Raw genomic sequence first — 27,516 nt, forward strand, 5'->3', positions numbered from 1 at the left:
CTTCAAGCGTTATCTTCTTCTTATGTTAGGTGGGGGAACGTCACCATCTCATTACATAGTGCAACCATCCACTTATTTATCAAACCAGAAAACCAGTCACCATTCGGGTTTCCTCTCTCCCCCTCTGTTATTATATCCAATCTAACCAAAATGTCTATGAATCTACCTCCAAAGAAGTATTTCAATCCATCCACTTCTCTCCATTTTTTTTTCTATCCCCACAGTAATCCAGTTTCTCTCCTAGACTTCTAAATATATTATTTCCATTCTTACCTCATCTAATTTATTTATCATAGAGTAGTCAAAGAATCTTTATCAAACTATAAGTTGAATGTCACTTTACTTAAGATCTCTCTCAAAGACTTTATCTGCCCTATTAAATGATATGGCCTCTAACAACACCTTCAAACTCATCTTGTCCAACTTTGCCCAAACAAATCTCCAGCCACACTGGTCTCCTTCCAGATCTTGCAACATGCCAAACTTTTTGCTGCCCCAGGGTGACATATACTGTTCACTCTGTGGAGTACACTCTTCTCTTCATTTTTTATAAGGTTGATTCCTTTACTTCCTTCAGTTTCAGTGTGTCAGTTAAGAGAGACTTTCCCTCCTGTCCGCCATAACTAAACTGTTGCCTCAGCCCACATTCCTGTTTTTCTCTATCACCACACACAGATCTTTCCTTCTTTCCCCTGCTTTCAGCATATTCTCAATGTGTAGAACTGTGCCAGGGTATAGAGCAAGCAGATTAAAAATGTCTCCAGAAGACAGAAGAAAAGAAGGGTAACTGCACATGGTCTGAACATGTGCAGACTATTTTGATGTGAACACAGGTTTCCTATTTTCTCTAAATTTTACCTTTGACAGTCTAACATCCACCAGAACTGGATAAATGCTCTCTGTTTAAAAGTCTACTATTAATACATACATTATCTAAAATAAGGCATGGGAGGGCACCTGCATGGCTCAGTCTGTTAGGCGTCTGACTCCGACTCAGGTCATGACCTCACGGTTTGTGGGTTCAAGCCTCATGTCGGGATCTGTGCTGACAGCTCAGAGCCTGGAGCCTGCTTCAGATTCTGTGTCTCCCTCTGTCTCTCTGTCCCTCCCCAACTTGTGTGCTTGCTCTCTCTCAAAAGTAAATAAATAAACATTTAAAATTTTTTTTTAAATAAGTCATGGGATGATACAACTGAATTAATATAAGTAGATAGCTGTTACTTTAGGAAGAATGAGTAGGATCATGGAGAAATAAATAAATAAGACACTTTAGAGATTAATTCAACGTTCTAAAAATGAAGTGCTACCTGAGGGTGGTAGCATCAGGAAGAAGCCACACAATAATGTTTTGGATGAGAAAATGAGGCAAAATAAAATTTGAGTACCACAAACCCAGGACTATGAATACGAGTAAAACTGATGAGTGCAGAAGCAGTAGTAAAGATAAACCCTGAGTATTCTACATTTATTGTTTTCTCCTAGAATTTTCCTTGCACATAAATACTTAGTATGAAAATTAGAAATTTCATGTAAGATCACATAGAATGTAATCCAGATTTTATGAGTCAATCAATCCTTTATAAGCCCTAGACAAGTCTAATATTGCTAAATGTGTAATATTAGTAATTTGAGGTCAGGTAAAACTGTCAAGTAGATGTAATCTTATTGCATACTATTTTAGTTTTGCTTCATGAGAGCTCATTGCACTTAGATTCATTTTATGTTAGTCACCTGAGGCACAGTTTGCTACCCACCACTCTGCAATGAGCAGCTGTTTGCAATAATCCCCATGTTGCCGACAACATTAGACTGTCTCCTGGGGTTTAGAGGATGTTGATTCCTAAAGGCCAGATTTAACACTTTGGGGAAATATAAAAGACATCAAACAACTACAGAAGGAGAAATAAGGTATGGATCTTGATTATTTGAGGACTGCAACTTATTACAGGCATTGGTTACCACAGAAATTATGATCTGTAAATGGCCTACGTGGAATAGGCTGGGAAATAATACGTTGTACAAAAATGGAGTTGACTCATAGCACATCAGAGATGGGTGGCACCATGGAGATTAACTGGCAGCAGTTCTGGATAATGATTAACAGGTCGGAATCTCTCTAGTGAAAGCACTAATGTACCACTTGACAACTGTGGCCTCCACTGGAATGACTGCAATACAGGGCAGGTCGTTTTAAGGCAGTTCTGTTATAGAATTCTTTATATTGACTGAAAAATCTACTTTGGCTCTTTAATTTATTCCCACTAGGTTATGGTCCCTAGAACCAATAGAATAAATCAAGTTAATCTTCCATATCCCCACAGATATTTGGAAACAACTACTACATACCCTCACGCCTCATTTTCTTTGTCTTCGGATTATACCACTGTCCGTTATTCAATTCTAATGTTAATAAACATTATAATAATGAAACACAGTGTTTTAATCAAATGGGTCTCTTCTAAATTCCTTGCAATCGCCATATTTCAATAATCAAAGCCAAATGAACTAACCTACCAATAAGAACTAACAAATGTAGTAAGAGATTTGCGGGTCTCCTGAACTAAATCCTAATAAGGTTGGAATGAATTATAATCATCAGATAATGGAAATACTGAGGATTACAGAAATCAGAAAGGTCAGGAACTGAACTCATGGCTGACTTCGAACCCTAAGCCCTGTCCTGGACTACTTCAAGGGAGACCTGACCAGAGCAGAAGAGGAAACGGGCTAAGAGAAACTTCTGAACATCTGTTAACTCCTGAGTCTGTTATTTAATATACAAACTGACCCACATATTTGAGCCAGCTACGTGATCAATGTAGCAACTACATTTTTCTCCAGCAACTGAAAAAAGGGCTAAACAAGGCAAGGAAGAGGACAGAACTTTCCACATGCTACAGGAAGAGGTCTGAACTTACCTTAGATTTATGAGGCCATTGAGCATTTTAAGTGTTAGAATTACACATTTACTAAAGTCATTTTAAAAGATTGCTCTGAAAGTAGATATGGATAGATAAAATGAAAGCCACAGGAGAAGCTGAGAGCAGGAAAATAGTTCTCACAATAGTCCAGTGAACTGTGGACAAGAGTCTGAACTACATTGGTGGTGTGGGAATGGAACAAAGCACATGGACTCAACAGATTTAAAAGCAGAAGTGACAGTACTTGGTGATGGTTTAGATGATAAACTGTGGTACACTGCTGTTTCAGACTGTGGGCTCCGGTCTGACGCCGGGATTTGAAGTCCCACTTCGATTTGTGGGACTGACGCTGCACTTGAGTATCGACCACGGTAAAATAGGCACAAGAGTGCCTCACTCGTGGAGATGCTGGTAACTTTCACTGTGACACTAAATGTTAGTGATGACAGTGAAGAAGGAAGAAGGGGAAGGGAGGGAATGAAGGGAGTGTAGGGTGACTCCAGGTCTCCACTCAGGTGACTCGGTGAACTCCGAGAGGGAACGCAGGCAGGAGGGCAGGCTCGGGAAAGTAGATTGTGAGTTCAGTGTTGAAGATGATGGGCCTGAGATATCTGAGGTTATCCAGGCAGCAATGGGTTGAAGAATATGGAAGTAAATGCCAGCATGAGACTAGCCTTGTAAAGCAACTAAGCTCTGAAGGCAATTAGAAAGGATCAAAGAGCCAGGGGAAGAAAGTGGCTTCTTTTGATGGATGACACAAGCCTTTAGGGTTTGAAAGAAAAGCACCTGGAGGTAGAGATTGAAGGTATCAATGATTAAAGAGCTAAATGGGTGGCACTGGTTTCAGAGCCTTTGGAGAGAAATGGGCCCAGAGCACAAGGACAAGCCTCAAAGAGGAACGAAAGATCCTCCTTCTCCTAGAGAGGAAGGAAAGAGGCCAAAGCATGGGTAGGTTTAGGGCAGGAAATTGGAGTTTCTCTACCATCTTTCTATTTCCTAAAAGTCTGAGACCCAAGGCAGTTGAGGGAGGCTGAGGAGCAAGGAGGTACACTGGAAGATGGGGGCAAAGTTTTGGATCCTAAAACGGGGGTGAGCACGACAAAGTAAAGGCATCCCTGCTTTTTGGGGTCACCTGGGGCATTTCCCCTAACTCTCCTCTCATAAATTCAACTTTTATCTCTCCCACAACATTTGCTTATAAATTCTATTAAAGCATTTATTATGATAAAATATCTGTATGTACCTTCCCCACTAGGTCCCGTTCAGTTCAATGCTAAATTTCTGTAAAACACAGGTGGCACTCGAGCTTTCTCAGAAGCACCAAGCCAGTGAGCAAGTCATCAAACTGGACTCTAATCCCATCTGCTTCCTTATTTTACTATGTTAGAAACCAAACAATGCCATTTTAAATCTAAGTAAAATAGAGAAATTTTGCAAAATTTCTTCTAATAGCAAATAGTGATTAGGAATCTGCCCTATGAATAAGGTAAATTGTGTCCATAGTATTTTTTCTCAAGATGCCCAAATGGCATTATTCGTCTCATTAACAGAACCAAAATTAAGAAATGGCCTTCAGAAACTGTTAAGAGAGCCTTAAACTATGCTCCATTGGACCTAGATGTTCTTGGAAAAAAAATGAACCTCTGCCATTACTTACAAACTGACTCTGCCATCCGAAAGCTCTGATATCTGAACAAGGAATATTTCTTCTTCTGCCCTTATGTGTACATATCATAAACTCCTAATGATCTTCCTTGAATAAATTTAAACTAGCAAAGAAATCTTTTCTTCATCAAAAATCCTTTCAAGTATTCATTTTCTTCCCAAGGAGACTGAGTACTGTGTATACTAGTTAATACTTTATAAGCTTGGGCTTGCATGCAGAACACAGAGGCCCTTTTATTTCCAGATAGTTTTCCTGCAATTTTAGTAGTGTGCCATAAGGAAAAGAATGGTTTTTAAGCTACAATCACATTATCAAAACAGAGGAGCCTCCCAGAGTCCTAATTACTAGAGTCAGAACATGGAATTATTCTCTCAATTCTACTTTTCTCTGAAATTTGAGGGGAAAAATTAAAGATTAATTGCTAATACTAATAGCAACAAATTATTTGACAAATATGTATGAGCACCTGTGTTGGGCGGCTGCTATGTTAGGTATAGGAGTGGTAATGAAACTGCAAGAAACATTATTCCTTCTCTTCAGGAATTATATAGGCAAGTGAGACAGAACATACGTTAAAGAACAAAACACTTTAAAGAATTTTGAGCCAAAATCCAACAAATGCAGCCACTTAATTTACAACAGGTGTCTTTTAATTTCAAATGTTAAAAATCAGTTTTTCTCACTAAGCTTTAGGAAAGCAAATAATGTCTTGGCTTTCATGCAGCCCTAAGAGCCTTAACTGTGTAGGTGTTAAAACACTACAGATAAACTGCTATATAGGCTTTAACTAAGAATGTGTGCAGAAGCACGGCTGTGTGGTACAAGGGGGAGAAGTAGAGTGGGATCCCTAGATAAAGGGGAAGAAGAACTCGAATAGCCGCTGAGGGCGACAGAAGGAGTGCCAGGACAGGGAAAGACAGGGTCAGACACTCCACTCTCCCAACCCAGCATTCTGGCCACATCCCACAGAGGCCCTCTCCCTGTCCATATAAAAATGAATATCCCTTATCTCTGATCCAGAAGAGTCCCTACACTATCCCCCCCTCCAATATGATGCCTCTCATCTACTCCATGTGAACTCATTCTTTATTCAAAGATGTTCCCTATGTAAGAGGAATCCTGATGCCAATTATTAAAATAAAATATATCCCAAATCATTAAATTTTCATATAGTTACACTGGTGGACTTATCACCATTTTGTAATTATTAATGCAATATATTATTAAAAATTATTAGGTAATGGGGAGCCTGGGTGGCTCAGTCGATTGAGCGTGTGACCTTAGCTCAGGTCATGGTCTCAGGGTTCATGAGTTTGAGGCCAACATTGGCTCGCTTGCTGCTGTCAGGGTGGAGCCCACTTTGGATCCTCTGTCACCCTCTCTCTCCCCTCCCTCCCTTCCTCTCTCTCTCTCTCTTAAAAAAAAAAAAAAAAAAAAAAAACATTAAAAAAAATAATAATACATTATTAGGTAATGAACTCCTTGAGGGCAGGGTCCTCTTAGCATCCCCAGAGCTTAGAGCAGTACACACTAGGTGCTCAATACATTACATGGGGACAATATTCCTCCTACCAACAGGAGGATCTAGGTGTTTACTAATTACCTGAATCTTACACGATTATTCTGTGTAAGTAATCACACTCGCAATGACAGATTTTGTCTAAAGTGGCTAAGCGATTAGGAGATTTCAGCTGTATGTCACCATAGAACAACTCTGACATTTCCTTTCTACAGAATATTTAAGAGTAAATGAAAAGAGAATTTAACACCTTTCCAAAAATCATCCAAAACGTGTATTAGTTTGTTCACAGGCACCATGAGGATCTTCACCTCTTACACCTTTGATCTATTTTTTAATTTTATTAATTTCCTCAGTTTCTGTTTATTGAGAACAGAATAATGAACACTGTAATTGTTGGGGATGAAGGGTCAGGTGAAAACCTGACTATGCATTTTCAGCCATTATACTTAATATTGCTAGGTTAGACGGCCAACCTTTATACTGGAAGAGATGAAAGTACCACACAAAATGATGAGGAAATCATGATGTTAAAATTTGCAATAACAGTCTGGTATTGATTTTGATGTAAAACTAAAAAGCTTACTTAATACATTTTTTGCTCAATTCACTACTGAATGTACACGGGGGAAAAAGATGGTATGTTGCATTCAACACCAACCCATTAAATCAAAATGAATAGGGGTGGAATCTTTTTTTTCTTATACTGCACTGTAGATAACTCCCAATTCAAGATAACCAGCAATAGGAGCAATTTATCACCAAGATCATTTTGTCATCAAGTTCTGCTCCCATTCCTGGCAAAAAAAAAAAAAAAATTAATAATAACAAACGTATTCCTTCTGACCTATGCAAATTCCAAATGGGTACCACAGATAAAAATTGCTAAATGAGTGGCTATAGTACAATGAGCTTGCAAAAAGAAAATCTTCTACTCACTGTTCTTTCTCATTACCAACTTATTTCATTGTTGTGTTAAATTTCAAACCATACTTTTGAAATGAATAAATGCAATCCATCTCAATTTCATCCATGTTGTACTGTATATCCAATAAATATCACTTTCAATTTTTTTTGGCCTGTGTATTTCAAGACAGCTACTACATTGCCTCAATATACTTTATTTGATCTATTAGTATAAAAACAAATCTGATTAGGCTTCAATTCTTCAGAGAAATGATGTTCACCTACTGAAATATGTCACCTTCTTGAGAATATTTCCTTTTTCTGTCTTTTTTTATTTTTTTGATTTTTAAAAATTTTTTTTAATGTTTATTTATTTTTGAGAGAGACAGAGACAGAATGCGAGTGGGTTGGGGCAGAGAGAGAGGGAGGCACAGAAACTGAAGCAGGCTTCAAGCTCTGAGCTGTCAGCACAGAGCCCAATGTGGGGCCCGAACTCACGAGCTGTGAGATCATGACCTGAGCCTAAGTCGGACGCTCAACAGACTGAGCCACCCAGGTGCCCCTGTTTCTTTTTTTAAAGTATTGTTTTCTATCAGTCTGTTTCTCACTAAGGCAATAAATGTATTCATAATATGAAGACTTATGAGTAATAAGTATAAATGCAGTCACTCAGCTAGAGGTTTGGAATCAAGCACACACACCTGAGGCATAAAAGAGCCTACTTGAAGGGTGATGCTTGACAGGCTATGGGAGAAGTGAAAACAACCAACCATATACATAGTACAGAGGTGACAAAAATCTGGACATGCCAGTCAGCGGAGAAGATGCAGAGTAAAGAATTAAAAATATATGATATATATACGTGTATATATATGTATGTATATATATACACACACACACATATATATATATACATATATATATGTATATATATACGTATATATATATATAATATATATATATATACGTATATATATATATATGGAAACAGAATACTTTTGTGAATCTCTATGATTCTGAATACTTTTCTGTTTTGAGAATCACTGGCTCAAAAAGTGCTAGGCAAACACAGGTTCATGCAACTGTGTCTATATATCTTTATCTACAAATTTCTTCATTTTCTCAAAGGAAAAAAAATTAATAGTCTCAACTTTTTTCTAACTTTTGAATGGGTTTCAAAAGACAGAGTAAGTAGAAAAGAAAACTATGGGCTATTTCCACATAAAGGTCCCTGATGATATCTGAAACAAAAATATCTAACATTTGTCTATCCAACAAGTGTCAAGCACTTAGCAGGAAGAGCATATTAGAGTGATCAGTGTGTATATGTGTGTGTATATGTGTGTATATATTCCTCACAATTTCTTGAAAATTAAACATTATTGTCCCATTTTATAAACAAGGAAAGTAAGATTCAGAAAACTTGAAAAAAAATACACAATGCTATTTAGATACTAGTCAGATTTCAATCTCCACACTCTTTACTTTCCAACCTCCAATCCAGTGGCTGGCTCGAATGAGTCTGAGCCAATAGTTCTCAAACTTGGCCATAGGACCCCCTAACATTTCTAAAATGCAGTAAAGATCCCAAAACCTCTTCTTTATGTGAATTGTATATATGAATTTATGCCACATTAAAAACTAAAATTCGTAACTTAAAATTTGTTAATTCACTTTAAAATAATAATAACACAACCATTACAAGTTAACAAAAATAAATTTTTGTTTAAAATAATTCTATTTTCCCCAAAATACTTAAAAGTGGCATTGTTCTACTTTTTTTGCAAATCTCCTTCATGTCTGGCATAGAAACAACTGGATTTTCAATTCTGCTTTCGAATTCATCTGTCATTAAGTCACATGTCCTGTTGTCTCTTTACAAGTACACTGTACACTCAGGAAAAAATGAGAGTAAAGAAGGCAAATAAATTCTTAGGATTATTGTACAGAGTGTTGTCCTCACAGACCCACTAAAAGGGCTTCAGGGATCCATTAGCATCCCCTCAACCACATTTCAATAACCCCTTGGTCCTAAAGTATATTGTTGATATTGCATATGTATTATTTCATAAAATAAAAATTCAGAAATTTAACATAAAATTTCCGTTTTCTACCATAGAGTTTATCATGTATCTCTCAAGCTCCTGCTCCACCTAATATCAGAAAACATAATCTAGGCATTTCTAGATAAACTTGGTCACATCTGGGTTTCTCACTAATCCTGTTTAACTTCAATTCACAATTTCACGACTCAACATCTTTCTTCTCCCTGAGGTAAGGGTTACGTGTTGAGAGGCAGTTCACACAACAGTCATATGGTACCAGTAGGAGGCATCAAACCTGCAGTGCCCTGCTCTGGCACCTTCCATGTCTCAGCATTTGGACAATCTGGTTTTTGGTGAAGTAATTATCTATGGTTGGCCTCTAATCATGCACTCCATGGTGCCATTTGGACTGTGTCCCCTCATCATAACTGAGAGCTATTTTCAAGCACTGGTCTGTCAACCAACTTTCCTGTTCTTCGTCTCCAGACACCTCCCATAAACATCTCTACCTTACTGAACTCATGTCACTCTAGTGTAGGATACATCCGTGAGATTGTTGCTTCTCAAAGTTCCAGAAGAGGCAGGAGGTTCCAATGCTGCTACTACCACACCATAGTCATATAGGACCATGCACACTTTTATAGAAGTCTTGCCATCTGCCTGGCTTTCACCTAGACAGTGAAGCACCAATCTCCCCTGTTCAAACCTTCACCTAAAGGGAATTCCTATCATCATCCCAGGTCTCAACTGAAGAGGAAAGGAGGGTAGGGTATAGGACTGCCAAGTGTATGGATTCTTGTTTCTAATGCAACTCTTCCTTCTGGCCAAGAAACAGTTAGTTAACATGTAAATGAGATCATCTCACTTTTTAGCTAATTGAATTCTAATCTATTGCTTAAATTTTTTAAAAAAATTTTAAAAATTATGTACTTGTATCTTCAGAGCTGTACTTTAAAAACTCAAGACCCTTTCTATCTTACACAGCGCCAGCTTCTTCAACTCAGACATTTGGGATTTCAAGACTTTTGCATCAACTGTAAATTTCAGCAGCCTACTTAGAACTCAAAAAATAAGTATTTGAGTCTTCTTTGTAGCTTTGCTCTATTCTCAGACATAAGACTGTAAATGTCATAAACGTCAATCTAATTTAAAGGGGAAAAGGGATTTGAGTATTAAAATCATATGCATACATGTACAAGTACATATATGTTAAGAGAAAAGGATTTACTAAAAAAAATTATACAACTTAATATATCAAAAAACAGTCTATTCACATTTTTATAATAACAGATCCCATATACACAAATGTAGCCAGTTATATATATTATATTAATTATGAAAAGGAAACACTGGTTTTATTGACAAATTTTAATAGTCCTTTGCCTCTTCCTCCCTCCCCCCTCTTCATCTGAAAAATATTGGAAATATCAAATAATGCTGCCTACATAGGGTTCTCTGGTAGGATCCTAGGTGGTAAGATACTACAGATAGACATGAATTGGAGTGTTGAGAACAGTACTATTTAGGAAGCACGTAAAATTAAGAATAGGGCATAGAGCTTTATATTTATAAGCAATGGAGGTATGAGCCCAGAATATCTCTCATTCCAAAAATGCATAAATACATACAAAAACCCTATAGATTCTCATTTATAAATATCCAAATAAAATCTGGACAAATCCAGTCGCATAGTACAAATATCCCCTCATGACCAAACAGGGTTATTCACAATAATACAAGACACATGAATTGAAAGACATCTATTTGAGTAATATATTTACCATATTAACAGAAAAATACAAAACACACCTATTGCTATCTTGAATGATGCCTATGCCTAGTGCAAAGGCTCAAGTATTCAAAATTTAAACTCCACTTTAAGATAAACATTTAACAAGAAAAACCAGAAAAGCCTTTTAACCAAATGAGAATAAAGAAGACTTATTTAATTCCATATGAGGAGCCAAAGGAAATATTATTTTTAATGGTAAATAGTAAAGAGTTCCCACGAAGGTCAACAGGGAGCAGAATGGAGGTTTTAGTCAAAGAAGAAGAAAAGAAAAAAAGAAGTATAAGGTGTCGTCTGTGCCTGCCTACAAAGACAGACACAATCAACTGAAAAGGTATTAGAATGAGTAAGAACATTCAGAAATGTGGCCAGAATCAGGATCAACATCAATGACTTTCCATCCACAGAAGCAACCAATTGCAAATTTTACTGGGAAAAAAGATCTTTTGAAACATAGCCATAAAAATCTATGGAATAAGTAGGAATAAATCTAATGTGCAAGAAATGTGCAAGTATGAATAAAGAACACTATAAAATTTTACCCAAGGACACAAAAGAAGTTCTGAAAAATGAAGACATACCATTCATATGACCAAAAATTAAATCCCTACTGTGTATCAAACCCCAAAACAAATTCCAGATGTATTAAAGATCTCAACAGAATCAATAAAACTGTATAGGTACTATAACAAACTATGAGAGAATAAAGAGGAAATGAGAGGCCGAGAAAGAGACCACTTGGGAAACACAATAATAACTTGTTTTCCCCGAGTGAATCTTCAGCACCATCATCAATAGAAAACATATTATGAATGTTTCATGAATGTATTCTAATAAACATGATACTTTGTATTAAATATAAGTAACACTGGTTGCCTTTAAAAGGTGAAATTAAGTATTGTCATGTTAACAATTCTCCTATTTTCTACAATAAACGTGGAATTTTTAAAAAATAAAAATGAAACATATTAAAAATTTAAACATACATAATGCAGGTGACAATACTAATACATAAAATAAGTTTGGTGAAATTGTTTCTTTTCATAAATTAACTATGAAAATAAAGAATGTAAAGTGTAAGTATATACTGAGTCTTTTGCCAGAGGTACCGTACATAGACAAAGTGCTATTTCTTTTCAAAACCCAACGTAAATTGCACAACTGAGCAGCATTACTTACTTTATAGAACCCCTGTACATCAGAATTAGTAACTCAATATTTTTCCAAATTTTCTTGCTTTCTTCAGTAACCTGCATAAATTTCCTCCAGTGTACTTAAAACTATTTTTTGAAACTTCAACTCAAAAAAGAAAAGCAGTTTAAAAATAAGAAAGCAAAAAAATCTTAAACACTTCTACTCACTTCATAAGATATACAGAAATGTTACTGGTAGTAAGGGTTCAATTTTTGACCTATATGACAAATTTAATCTGTATTTAGTAATACAAATCATTCTCCTTTGGAGGAATGACTGAAACATACCCAAAGCAATTATCTAATCAAAAAGAACATACATACAGTGTAATTCATTTTCATTTTGCCTCATATTTCTAAAATCCACATTTAAGCTTTAATAGTATTCTTTATTTTTATATCAATAGGTCTTCAATTATATTTATCTGAAAATATCTAATTCTGTTAGAAAATCTTCCATTTCTTAAAATATTTGCTTTCATGAGTATGTAATGATTATTTGAAAAACAAACTCCCAAGGACAACAATTAAGCCACATGGGACACCACATAGACAGAATTTACAGATTTAGATACACACATCATATGTATTCACATGTGCACACACACACACACACACACACACACACACTTAAAGGTAAGTATTAAATAAAAATATAATCAGCTATAAATTAAATAGACCCAAATTCCTCTTTAGACTTATAAATTTGACTCATTCCACTCATTTACAAAATGACTTATTTGACATAAAATCCAGAATGTTCACTTTTTTATGTTTATTTACTTATTTTGAGAGAGAGAGAGAGAGAGAGAAAGTGTACCAGCACACACAAGTCAGGGAGGGGGAGAGAGAGGGGGATAGAGAGAATCCCAAGCAGGCTCCTCACTCAGGAAAGAGCCCAGCACAGGCCTGATCTCACAACCATGAGATCATGACCCGAGCCAGAATCAAGAGTCAGACACTTAACCAACTGAGCCTCCCAGGTGCCCCTAAATGTTCACTTTGTAACACAAAACTGAAAGTTTGTAGGAGAATTCTCATATACACAATACTATTTATGAGAAAATTAGTTAACTTTCTAGATCAGCTGGGATAAAAATCCTTATTTAAAAAATACAATAGACAAATGTGACATTTTTACAGATACATTTTGCAGGATTTTAAATATATGTATGTACAAGCCAGAAGATTACTATCCACTGGCATACTACTGCAAAAACTGCAAACTCATCTTTGCCATGGAATTAATTACTAACCACTTCAAGAAGATGTGGACACAGACTGGCCCAACGTGGTATTTAAAGTGTTTTCTTGTTTTGTTAAATACACACATCTGTGTCTTTCTACTCAAAAAGTGACAAGATCTAAAACACATTTAAAATCTTTTTTTTAAATACCATGCAGCAATGATCCCTTAGAGGCAGCAACTTTAGATGGTGCTTAAACAATGAATTTTTTTCCAACAATAACAATTTTCTTTAAATTCATTTACAAAACCTCACCACACAGCATGAGGCATAATTTCCTGGTAAGCAACTATAAAGTAGAATTAACTATCCTCAAATGACTATGAAATTAAGTCAGCCATATCAGATTAAGATGACCATAAATGCAGTTAAAAACATGCTAATTTACATAGCCCCCTAACCATGTTTAATTGCCACATTAAAAATCCTAAATGCATTCCCTTCAAAAGCTGGTCTGTACTTTTACAAAGCAGAATAGTGTCAACTAAATTAACTTGTTTTGCCTGAATGTTGCACTTGTTTTTAATTCATATTACTGGTAACTGGTAATTCACCAACTCTAGCTATTATGTCTAAATATTTTTATTAAGCGGTTAATAAAATGAATCCATCAAACTGATTTTCACAAGGTGAAAAATGTGTTAAGAAAAAAAAAAACCCTCTTAGCCTTTGGCAACTTGAGCCATCATAAAGAATGTAGAAAATATATATATGCTGTTGTCCATTTCTACCTGGTATCTTTAATCATCTGCAACATTTTCATCCCCCATAAACAAGGAAAGCAAAGGAAGGAGCCAGCACTGAAATGACTGCTGTACCACCCACCCCCTCCCCAATACTCAATGATATCTACAACGCATGAATACCTTGGTTTTCCACCCTAGGTCTACCCACCCTAGTTCAGCTTTGGAAGCCCATTCTTTACTGGGCTGTCAACAGCTCATCTTTTAGATTCAGCGTATGAAGCCATTTGGCTTGTTTTTGCTACACCCTCTGGGTGCCTAACTCTCTAAAATAAATCATTTGAATTGTAGACTCCAGTATGTTTGGATATGTCTTCCTTCCTAAACTACTCTTTCATGTTTCATCACATGCACCATGATTTCTGATGCATTACCTTACTATCCTCTATTTCCTGTCTCTTAAACACTGGGATACCACCCCCCCCCCCAGTGAGGGTGGTGTTTAGATACCTCACCCTAAGTTGAGGATAATTTAGACCACCAACTACTTCGGCATCTTCAAAGCATTAATCAAACTATCTTTTCCCCTTATGTACCATATAGAATCCTCAACAAGCAGCAGTGCAGAAGAGACAAAAGTGATTGGTTCTGACATGCCCAAGGGAAAATCACCAAGTATAAAATTATCTTAGCTTCCTCCACAGCATAACACCCTCTGGTTACCATAATGCCCAAGCTTAGTAGTAAGCAACCCCAAAGCATCACACCAAGTGGTAAAGGTCTAGACTGCCATATTTTAACATACATATAGTTTCACTAAAAGGCTCACTTAGCCAATTCACAAGATGACCCCATCCCCATGAGAACTATGCAAGGGTGAGATTTCTATAGCCTTCACACTACAAGCCAAGTCTAGAAATGACTGGTTCTAACTTTTGGCCTTGTGCTCTTACAGCAACCAGATACTTGCAATGGGGGGAAAGGTGAAATCTCTTTCAAAATAATGAAAATTGACATAGGTGAGGACAGAAATGAAGACAGTAAAGGAAAGAGAAGGTGCCGTAGATTTAATTACACAGAGGTAATCGCTATCACCATTTTAATACATTTTGTTTCAGTCATTTGTTCTGTGTGCAGATTGGTTGCCTCAACTCGACTTCAGTTGTGTTCTTTAATACACAGTTCTTTAAGCTGCCAGTTAGAGAGCTAGATAGCTAAGCTAGAAAGTTGAAGTTCACTTCCTGAACTCCCTGACAGCTAGACTGCGGTGCACAATACAGCTCTTGCCACACAGACACACTGGCATGACTTTGAATCAGAATTAACACAGTGAGGCAGAGGCCAGGCTGGCTGTTGTGGCTGCCTCTGCTGTTTTTACCTACAGAATCAGTCCAAGAGAAATTTGATTTCTCTGCAGCATAGAGCCCAATGTCTAATCCCTATTTTCATGAGTGTCAACAGCCAAAGCCAGGCATCCATTTTACTAACATAAATCATGGCACAGATGATGTGGTCCATGAGCAGCAGTTATGAGGCAGCTTCCTAGTTCTCCATATTCTTAAACACGGCAGTAACTGCAATTTCCTTGTCTGGCCAGCTTCGCAATGCACAGTCCCTCCCCCAACAGAAACACGGTAATTGGATGCAGCAAGAAAGAAAGTTTCATTGTGTTTGAATGAGTGTACATTTCCATCTCTTACAGAAGTTACAGAAGTTGGTGTTTACTGATAAAGGGCCCAATAAATATTTATTGAATCAGTTAGAGGAGGATGAAAGTGAAAGAGAAATAAGAGAGGGAAGAGGGAAGCTGGAAAGAACTGAAAAAGATGGACACATCTAGATTATTTTAAAGGATTTATCGGAAAAAAAATTCCTGAAGTTTAGAAATCTTTGGTATCATTACAACTACTTTTTTTAATTAATTATAAAATACTTGAACTTCATTTCTATTGATTTTTCTAAAAGAGAAAATTTTGTTCACAATTTCTATCCTCTTGAAACTTATATTCTAAAATACCATGTAATTTTACTTAAGTGTTTTCAGGTTAACATTATAATTTTGTCATAAACCTCATTACACATCCAAGAGTTAAGGAATAAGTGTTCCATATTACATGAAGCTAAAATCAAAGGCAGACAACATCAAAACAAACATACTGCAAAAAAGTGTACTCCCATTTCACTAGGTGCATGTGAATTATGATGTAACACTTGTGACATTATTTTAAAGTAGCGGTTCTCACAGTATGGGTCCCAAGACCTCTGACAGTCACCAAGAAACTTTCAGGGGTCCCAGAAGCTCTCACCATTTTCCGAGTACATATTGGTGTGAGGACACATTTTCTGCATGTACTTCAACTGAGAAAACATACCATGGCAGGTTGAATGCAGAAGCAGATATGGGAATCCAGCTGTTTCAATTAAGTCAGACATTAAAAGAGATTTATAAAAATGTAAAACAGTGCTACTCTTATCACTAAACATTTTTGTTTCAGAAAAACATATTTTTCACAAGAATACCTTATTTGCATTAACAGAACTACAGCTGTATTGTTTTTTAGTGAATTAAATATATTTTTTTTAATTTTCTCAGTTTTAATTTATAAATGTTAAATATTGATTTTAAATGCTATATATTGATAAAAAAAAACCATGAAAGCTCTTTGGGGTCCTCAATTTTTAAGAGGTTTTAAAAAGTATAAACACTGGGTGCCTGGGTGGTTCAAACGATTGAGTGTCCGACTTCGGCTCAAGTCATGATCTCACGGTTCCTGAGTTCGGGCCCCACATCATGCTCACTGCTGTCATCCTGTCAGCACAGAATCCAGAATCCAGTTTAGATCTTCTGTCCCCTTCTCACTGCCCCTCCCCAACTTGCGCGTGCACACTCAAAAAATGAATAAACATTTTTTAAAAATTTTAAGTATAAACAAATTAGCAAAATCCAGTAATAATGCCAGAATTCCTTTTAGTAAATAATAAAGTCTATTTAAATTTGAACAGCTTTCTGAATAATATAAAATACTAGGCAGCCTTTCTAACTGCCATAATAGAAAGAACATGGTATTGAATACATGGATTTAAATACCAGTTCCCCAACTTATTAGCTATGTTGGCATCTGGTCCCTATTATTCTCACTTATACAATATGACAAACTCAACAGTAAGCATATCAAAACTAAAATTACTGCATTTCTCAAGCGTTCTTGAACATTTAATTACCCAGGATTATATAGAGTAATTTTTATGTAATTATATACATTAGCTAATTCAATTATCTGGGAGTATATTTCCCAGCTACTCACTATTCAGAGTTACAGATTCTATAGTAGCAGTTACAGCATAGTTGAGTATGACTGAGACCATCACAAAATTTTCCCTCACCCAAATCACATCTGCCTTGCTCTATGGAGTCTCAGCAAAATACACATTTGTTCAAATGCCTGAATGGATCCAAAGATTTCTTTCTTAGGACAATCTTGGTGGTATCTATGGGTAAAATCTAGGGATGCTCCTATTATTCAGGGAAGAAGAGTCTCTGTAAGAGAACTGTCTAGAACACTTACCTCTGACAGCAGAAGTTTCACTTTATTTTAATTTGTCAGGCATCCAAATTCTAGGGATATCCTTTCCATTACTAACAATATAATAAGCTCTCAAAGACCATGATCTCTTTTTGTCATCTAAATTTACAGAAAGTCTTCTTGAGGAAAGTAAGGTTTGGGTTTTTTTTTTTTAATTCATTTATTTTGGGGGGGGGAGCGCCCGCATGTGCGCACACAAGCAGGGGTGGGGCAGAGAGACTGGGAGAGAGAGAACCCCAAACAGTCTCTGGGCTGTCAGCTTGGAACCCCACACAGGGCTCAATGTCAGGAATTGCAAGACCATGACCTGAGCCAAAATCAAGAGGCGACGCTTTAACGTGCTGAGCCACTCAGGAGCCCCACAGAAAAGTAAGGTTCTGAGAAAGAGAAAGATGCTCTAAAGCAATGGTATTCTTTTTATTTTTCTCCCATATTCCAGAAAGAATTTTCTAAAAGTCTGCAATACACTTTTTTAGTTGACATCTAAAGTTTTTCATCACAAGTTTAAATGGTTACAAAGGATGTAACTTCCTGTGTGTTGTAAATATTCCCATTTTAAAATGAAATGGTTACATCATTCTTTTAGGGGTACCAAAGGAATCTAATATCCACAGCAATTTTTACACACCGTTATCCATTTTTAAAATACACTTTTTATGAAATTTTACATTGTTCACTTCTTTGTTTGAACTCATTTTTACTCATTTCCTCCCAGCATTTTACCCTAATGTGGGTTTTCTATCTCTACTGTCTATTAAACTGTCTCTTCCTAGAATACTTTTGCCTACTTACTGTCTGGCTAATTTTTAACTGTCCTTCAGGGCCCAATTCAAGCATCTTCTTTTCCGTGAAGCTTTCCTGGATGCCACCACCGGTACACACACACACACACACACACACACACACACACACACACACACACACGGGAAAGTTTATTTTCTTTGTACTCCCACAACACTTATTTTATATCCAAATCATTTCCCTAAATGTCTGTCTCCCCAAGTAAACAGTAACCTCCATGGACTGATAAAATAAATGGCATAAAGCAGGTAATGAATATTGAGTCACATTGAATAAAATACAATTAAATTCTTAATCACAAGAACTATACTAGCTATTGTAATTAGCGTATTTGCTTCATCCCTGCTGTTATGCTTTTGGTGTTTTCATGTTATCTGATCATTTTTATGTTTTGATTTTATTTTGCTGTTGTTGTTTTGTGGGTTTAAAACAAAAACTTCTACCCCAGTTCTTCTGGCAATTACACAGGGTTATAAATACACATATAGAGCATGGCTATGTGACTTGGATGAAATTACATATTCTGTCTCAGTCACAGTTTCTTTATATTAATTAAATAGTAATTATTAGATCATATTAGGTAGGTAGGTAGTATCAAATTAGGGACGCATGTGAAAAATTTCATATCACCATAAACATTATATATAAATTAATTGTTATTAAAATCATATCCAATATGCAAAAATTCTAGATTAGAACTTTAAGCTAACAGAGAATGCCGTAAGAAATAAGATAGACTTTAAATGATAAGGTCATAACCTTTTTGCTGCTGAACTTTAAAATTTTAATTCAGTATAATATTAATATCCTGGAGTGGACTTTTCACGATTCTGTATTTCATTTCCTGTGCTTCAAAAAAGATGTAGAAAAATAAATGATTTTTTTTGAAATTGGTCAACTGCTGAAACACAATCTGCTGTCATGAATATTTCATTTATTGAAAATATTTTCAAGCTTATCCTTCTCAACAATCTCACATCATAATGCTTTATTTCACCTGCCTGTGACAGATATCATTACTAATCTCACACAGCTGCTCATCTCCTACCACACGAGAGCAGTTACTGGATGTCCTACAACATGGCAACCAATCCTGACACGCATGAGGAATACATTCACAAATACATAAATGACTATAAATAAGGCAAAGTATTAAAACATCACAGGTTATGAAGGATGCATCTTAACTTAAGTCAGAGAAACCCAATAAATAACCAGTTTGCTTGAGGGTGAAAAGAAGAAACAATCACCAACTGGTTCAAAACCACAATTTAATCAACTTACAGAGCCAGTAAATCTAGCACCTAGATCTTGGTGTTTAATGCCATTCCTCACTATAAAGAACCAGGACTTCTTTGAGGAAAAAAAAAAAAAAAAAAAGAAGAAAAAGGTTTATTCCAGGGCGAAGCAGAGAAGGTACACAGTGACCCTGGAGCACCTCATTATGCCAGAAAGTACAGAAATGATAAGAAATGCCACAAGGACTCAGAATTGTAAACCACTGGGGCCTGGAGGAATAAGAAAATAATAAATATAGTAAGAAATGGTGAGCAAAGGGAAGGTTCAGAGAGTAGAACTGAGCTGACCAGTAAAAGGTGGAGAAGCCGCCAGCATCAAAATATCACTATTCTGCAACCATTTCAGTGAAAAATAGATCAGGCAAGAATTATCAACAGATGCTAAACCGGGAGGAGAAATTTCCCTTAAGAGCAGAATATGTACCTGTTTTCAAAACATCTCAGATCACTCACTAGTAACAATGGGAAAATTAGTAACTATAAAATGGAGAAATTGGACAACACCTTGACCAGGTGGACAGTGAGTGCTTCTGGACATGCTATCTGGAAAGGAAACATCACTGATACAATATTCTGTCCAGGAATGGATAATCTGAATGCAAATCATGAGGAAATATCAGATTTGCCTCAAATGGCAAATGGCAAATGGCAAAAAAAAAAAAAAAAAAAAAAAGAAAGAAAGAGAATTCGGTCTTCTTCAAACATACCGATGTTACAAAAGACAGACAGGTCCAAGGATTATTACAGAATAAAGAGACCAGGGAGACAGAATGACCCAATGCAATACTTAGTCCTACTCTGGATCCTGTGCTGGGGAGAAAAAATAAACACTTCTAAAGTACATTACTGACGGCACTGACAAAATTTGAATATGGATATTACATTAGATAATAGGTTACATCCATGCTAGATTTAACTAAAGTTAAAAACTATACTGTGGTTATATAAGAGAATACCTTATTTTTATGAAATTGCACTGAAATATTTAATGGTAAAAGACAGCAATGATAGTAAATTATTCTCAAAAGAATGAATATATATTCTGTGTGTGTGTATGCTTATGTGTAAGTGTATACAAAAGTATAAACATATGTATAAATGTATGGGTGTCCTTTGTACTATCCTTACAACTTTAAAATTATTTCCAAATAAAAGGTGTAAGAAAAAAAGCAGAGGAATGGTAAACACAAAATTCAGCACATGAGACGGAGGTGGAGGGATCAGACAGGCAAGTGCACGGATGGGCGTGAGGTGTCCACGGTCCTGGTGACAGGGGCATGATTTGCTCTTCTTAACTACAAATATGTGACAGATATTCTTATTTGTGTAAAATAGCATATTATAAAGGAGAATAAAGGAATAAAAGAAAAATAATGCTCTGTGAATTGTTTAATAATTCCTTTCCAAACTACTTTAAGAATATGAAAAGTCCTCACAATGCAAGCACAACAGGACATTGACTAATTAGTATTTCTAACGTAATAATCATCAATTTGTTTTTATTACACCAGGTTCAAAGTGCAATAATGGTTTCAGGCCCAGTTCTTTAGTTTTCTTTTTTCTTCCTCAATTCAATAGTATTTTTTCCCCCTCAAAAGAAGGTTTTTGTTGTCTTTAAACGTTAACACATAATACAATTAAAAAGGTTAATACAAATAGTTATTATAGTTAACATACTGCTAAGTACCAGGAACCATGCTAATAAGCATTTGATATATGTCTTTTACTCTTCACAAATCACTCTTAGTGACAAATCATGCTATTTTCCTTCTTTTCAGGTGGAGAAAAACCAGGCACAGAAAGGTTAGGTAATTTGCCCAAGGTCATGCAGCTAGTAAGGGTCAGACTTAGAATGTGAATGCAGAGAGTCTCACTCCAGATCTCATACTGGGAAACACCATGCTCCACTGTGTCTTTATTACCTTCCTGAATTTAAGATTGTGACCTCAAATCATTCTTGCATTGAAAACATAGGTAAAATGCCCACACAGTACTTTAAATCCAGTCCTTTGAGCCGGTAAGTAAAAAACAAATTCTAGCTGTTATTTCTATTCAGTGTGGGCAGAAAACGCTGTATTTAAAATTTAGAAACTGACACTATCTTAGATTTGTATTTCCCCTTTTCTTCTCTGACCACTTGTGGAGTAAAAAAGAGTGTTGTTGAGTAACTGAAATGCTACCAGAGACAAAGCAATGATTAGAAAAACATTTAAAATATTTTCAATCTATATACACTAGATAAACCACATTTTAAAAATATTTAGTATGTTACTCAGAAAAGGCTGATTTTGCTGGATATAAAAAAAGAGCTTTCCAGCATGGTATAACCACTGATAAACAGTGGCTGTAAGCCATGTTGTTGCTGCCCAGCATCCATCGCCCTTCCTGACATCATTTCAACTCCCTTTTGGGGAATCTTCTACTTTACCATGTAGTCCTTGTGGAAGCAAACGTCCAAATATATGCTCTCCAACTATGGAACTTAAGGTGATCCTTGGAGGCTCTTCCAGAGAATTTCTGCTCACTCGCTGGTACAGGTTGGTGGGCATGTAACTCAAGGTTAGCCAATCAGACACAATCTCATGGGACTTTGGTATATTAAGCAGAATCCATGCACATACTAAGGTTGTGGTCACAGTTGATTCATGTCAGCAACCGAACCTGGGTATTTTTGTTGAGTACTCCCACTACCAAGGCCTTCAGATAGATCTCCCCATCTCCCCTCTGTTCCAAGACTAACTATACAGACTCCCTTCAATCTGAAGAGTTTCTCCCACTCCAGAGACTTTTTGGCTTTTAAGTCAGAATCTGTTTCCTGTGCTGACAATGACATTAACAAAGGTGATAGAGATATAAAATAAAATATAAAGTCATAAGGGGATAAAATTACTTAATTTTGTTTAGCATTTCTTTGAATGACTTTAGTTCTTATCCATTGGTTTGATATATTGGAAGATATGTTGGCCAAAGAATTTGAGGACCTAGAATCTTGTATAAGCTTTCCATCAAGTGGCTTTAACATCTAAAGTTGAATTCACTCTTGTGTTTGGTATTTTTTTCTCATCTATGCATTAAGATGGTTTGAAATGCAAGTGTTCTTGCATTCACAAAATATTATGCTTTGTAGAAAAGATCACATTCTTAATAATAATACCAATAGCACAGATCTTCTTGAAAGAAGATTAGCACATGGATGATGCTGAATTTAGTATTTCCCACTCTTTTTAAGTAATATTATTTCTCATACAAATAAAATATCACAGTAGTTTCTAATGTAACAAACAGAAATCAAATAGTTTCAGGCTGTTTCCCTAAGGGAATAACATCCCATGCCTCAGAAGATTTAGCTGCAAGAAATACACAGGTTTGAAATACCACTGCTCAGTAAATACCACTATAAGATCCACAGGCAAAGCAATGCATCTTCTATATATTTTTATCTTTTCTAATATCACAATATTCTCCTGAAATGTGCTTTCCTTCTTGTTTTCCAATGTATAATACTATCCTTACACAAAAGCCTCAAGTTCAAGAGAATAAATAATTCCTTTTAAAATTTATTGACGGTTTGATAGACATGTTTTGCTAGCTGTATATAAAAACTGTTTGGTGCACTTACAAGGAATATATCCTTAACAATACCAGGGGTTTAATTTTTCTCAAAGATCTAAAATTACTGCGTCAAAGTCAGCCAAAATTTTTAGAACTGGCATTAACCATGGATTGCTGAGGATCTAAAATACCAGGGGGTAAAGCATATCATACAGTTAACAGTTTTGGTACCAAAACCGAGACATCCATAAAGAGTACCGTTATGAATCTTTAAAATTTAAAAAGCAGAGCCATCCCCAAAAAGCCACTCAAACCAAGAAGACCGACGATCATTAAGTGTACAAAATAAAGATTATTTAATATTAGCATCAAGCATTAACTGTATTTGAAAACCTATGAGATTTTGTTCCTGACATGAAATGTTACTTCCCTAAACCCAAGCTTGAGTTTACTATTTGTTCCTAACTCTCAACACAATTCAAAGCACAAGGCACTCCATCTATCATGTAGGTCACTACACTGAATTCCAGGGTAGCTAATAAGAATTGGTCCCTGGCCTTAAGGCACAGACGGCCATGAAAACTGACTAAATATAATATGGTAAATGCTAGAAGAGAGATGGTATCTACTGCAACCTGTCAAGGAAGCAATTAATTCTCTTTTGGGGCAGAGAAAAAAATACAGAAAAAAAGTGATATATTAAACCTTTATTTAAAAAAGTTAAAAATACGAATACTAAATCTCTTATCTAGATAATAAACTTCAGAGTCTATCATATCAGAGTTTAATCCTCATCTCTTTCCATTTCTGGCCATGTGAAACTGAGCAGATTTTCTGGAAATCTACAATGTAACCCCCATTCTGGCACTCACTAGTTCTGATCTTGGGCAGTTCACTTCACTCTAGACCTCAAAATTCCTCATCTGTGAAGGAAGTCATGGAGTCATGCTTTAAGATCTTCAGTTTCCCTTCTAATTCTAACATGAATCTGTATTTTACATAAAATTATGGAAAATTCCTATCTCTTTTGGAGGTCTCCATTAAGCAAATATTTACAGAGTACCTACTATGTGTCAGGCACTCTTCCAGGCATCTGGTATGTATCAGTGAACAAAATAGGATAAAATTTTATGGAAATTATACAGAAAATACCTTTTGAGACACTTTTCAAATTCTTTGCTGTCTTCTTGTTCATAAATCATTTCCCTGTGAGGTTTACATATACATATTTAAGATATTTAACACTGGGAAATTTGAAATAATAATGGATATTAACATACAAAGGGAAATTCATAGATGGAGGTGAATATAGTTGGCATCGCCACCATCAAGATAGGTTTCTCTAAATCTACACAGAATCAGTGCCTCTTAACAACCTGATATAAAAGGCAGTAGGTTAGTGAGCTCTCTTAAGCCAGGTTAGTATAGAGACCTCTTTTCTTCCTCACTTAAGCTATTAGCTAGTTTCTTGAGCTCTTACCATGTATGTAAAATTGCCACATGGTAAGAAAAAAATAAACATAAAAACCTATGATCTCATTTCTTTTTCAGAGATTCCACTTCCCTACTTGGTATTTTTCAGCCTTGTTCTAGACCATCTATTTTATTATACAAGGTCTTTATTTGAGAGTCATCTATTATCACTTTTCAAAAACTGATTTATTATTCAAAAAGCAATTGTGAGACATCAGCAATTTCGGGCAGCTGAAGAAAAGAAACCTCACTCTGAGTCTGTCAGGGAACTCAGGGTGTGAAAGGATACAAGATGAGGTGAGGAAGAACAGACTCTCCCTGTTCTCAGAATCACGGTGACTGGAGGAGGCACTCAGTCTTCCATGTTTGGACTCCTCCTCTCCATGTGCTCTGTCCTTTACCCAGCTACTTCTTTCTCTGTGGGCCCTTTCCCATTCTCTTGTGGTAATGCCTTCTTCGTGGCTGCCACAGCCTCCTGGATTCTACTGCCCTGCCTTCTCTCAGAAATACTGCACACTTCTGCCTCATTTTGTGCACTGCATCCCTCTCCTTAGGAGTGAAGGTCTTAACGAGGGTTCTGATCAGTCTCCTGTAATGCAGCAACTCTGTGGAACAGACTTCTCATGTCCAGTCCTTCCATGACTATGTATCTTTGCTTGCCTTTCTACAGTTAATGGCAAAGATAATGGGGTGACATGATTTATAAAGTTAAAAAAAAAAAACACCTGACAGTATACGCATAAGGTACCCTTTGAAAAAGGACTATGGCATAATAGGTGACACATGGTTTCTAAGACACACCGTAACTGTTAGGCACCTTCCATGGGCTGTTCAGCAATAAAGATACTGTCTCACCAGAGAGGCTGTATATATAGAAACTTAATTCACAAGTCGTGCCACGAAGTTAGGTCATTTCTTTCAAGACACAGGAGGCAAGTATATATGGCATATACTAGAAATTTAAAATTCAAAATGTTGTGGAGAGGCGGGTATGTGTATATGTATTTTAGAATAAACAAGCTCAGCTTGAGAAACTACTCTTTAAAGCTAAGCAAAACAAACATCCATCCAAACAAAACACACTGTGAAATATATCTACTTTGAAAGTTGAGCCAGTCGGCATCAAATATGCACTGCAAAGGGGCATGTCTTAGACTACAGCTAGTCAACCATAAGGCATCATCTCCATGCTGTGAAACTCAGACTACATTAACAAATGACCACTATTCTGGATGAGAAAGCAATCACCCTGGCAACTACTTTCCAAAGCTTCAGCCTCCCAATCTTGCCAGGGAGGAGCAGGAGCACAGCACAACTCCTAGCCTGACGGTTCTGCTCTGGCCTCACGTGTAAAAGTTGCAGGCAACTACAAAACAAAACACGGCATAGAAAACTTTGGGATAAACTTGTTTTAGGGTGAATACTTCTGTAAGAGACTGGAGACACATAAAAAAAAGGACAGCCATCTCTTTCTCTCCTTCTTTATGTGGATGAGTGGGCAGAAGGCATATCTGTGATATGACAGGAGTCACCTTAGAATGAAGCAGATGACAAGGAGAGCAGAGAAGTGATATATACAAGTGGGACACAGGTGACACAGTCAAAGCACTAATCAAGCCTCATCTACTCCTGACCAGCTTCTACCTGCACGAAGGAGCCTTGAGGCTTTCACACTTTGAATAAGATATCACTTCCTCTGACTCCTGGGACCCCATCGGCATAAACTCTAGGGAGAAGGCAGGAGCTCCAGGTAGGACCACCCCTCCCAGCTTATGCAGCCAGGGACAGGAGTGAAAACTGACAGCCCTTCCCTGCCTCTCAGCAGGGCTCACAACCTTACCACGTTTATAGTCCTGGGGATCATCACAGTTCATCTTATTATTCCCTTTATTTCCCTTTTTCATCAGTTTTCAGGGAAGCTCCAAGGCCAGGTCATATCTAATTCCCACATGGCTCTGTGGGCAGCGAGACAACCCCACAGTAACCAGGGACTCTCCCTCCCTCTTATCTGCTTTATGCTTCCCATGACCATTTATAAATATCTCATACACAGATATATACATATCTGGTATGAAATCTATTTCTTGGTTTCTCCCATTAAAATGTAAGCCCTCTGATGGGGCGCCTGGGTGGCTCAGTCAGTTAAGCGGCCGACTTCGGCTCAGGTCATGATCTCATGGTCTGTGAGTTCGAGCCCCGCGTCAGGCTCTGTGCTGACAGCTCAGAGCCTGGAGGCTGTTTCAGATTCTGTGTCTCCCTCTCTCTCTGCCCCTCCCCTGTTCACACTCTGTCTCTCTCTGTCTCAAAAATAAATAAACGTTAAAAAAAAATTTATAAAAAAAAAAAAATGTAAGCCCTCTGAGGGCAGAGATTTTTGTCTCTTTTGTTAATTACTGTATACTCCACACACTGAGAATACTTTCACATTGTTTGTGAAGACTATCAAAAAGATTTTTTTTAAATGCTAGTTTTTGTAGGGAGCCTGGGTGGCTCGGTCGGTTGAGCATCCGACTTCAGCTCAGGTCAAGATCTCACAGTTCGTGAGTTCGAGCCCCGCGTCGGGCTCTGTGCTGACAGCTCAGAGCCTGGAGCCTGCTTCGATTCTACGTCTCCCTCTCTCTGACCCTCCCCCGTTCATGCTCTGCTTCTCTCTGTCTCAAAAATAAATAAACATTAATATATATATATATATTTTTTAATGCTGGTTTTTGTTTGTTTATTTTTCCTAGACTTTACAGATTTTAGTCTTTTGGGAGTGAAGAAGGGCTTGACTCACAATATACAGAATTAACATATTCAAAACACATAAACGCTACCAAAAACTATGAATATCAATCTG

General features: G+C 36.7%; 1 protein-coding gene across 10 annotated transcripts in view; it reads right to left on the reverse strand.

Moving 5' to 3' along the window:
• Positions 1–27,516, reverse strand: part of IMMP2L (inner mitochondrial membrane peptidase subunit 2) — an 882,864-nt gene that overhangs the window by 676,373 nt on the left and 178,975 nt on the right. Inside the window, exon 5 of one of the 10 annotated variants that reach the window (XM_053898370.1) lies at positions 6,484–6,903. The exons of the other annotated variants lie outside the window; for them this stretch is intronic. Within the exon in view, the coding sequence (XP_053754345.1) occupies positions 6,885–6,903 (19 nt within the window). The 3' untranslated portion in view covers positions 6,484–6,884. Of the gene's footprint in view, positions 1–6,483; positions 6,904–27,516 lie in introns of those variants that run through there. 10 annotated transcript variants of the gene reach the window in all.

The sequence above is a fragment of the Panthera pardus genome, unplaced genomic scaffold, assembly GCF_024362965.1.
Source record: "Panthera pardus isolate Hobbes unplaced genomic scaffold, ASM2436296v1 HiC_scaffold_8, whole genome shotgun sequence".
In the NCBI taxonomy this organism is placed as follows: domain Eukaryota; kingdom Metazoa; phylum Chordata; class Mammalia; order Carnivora; family Felidae; genus Panthera; species Panthera pardus.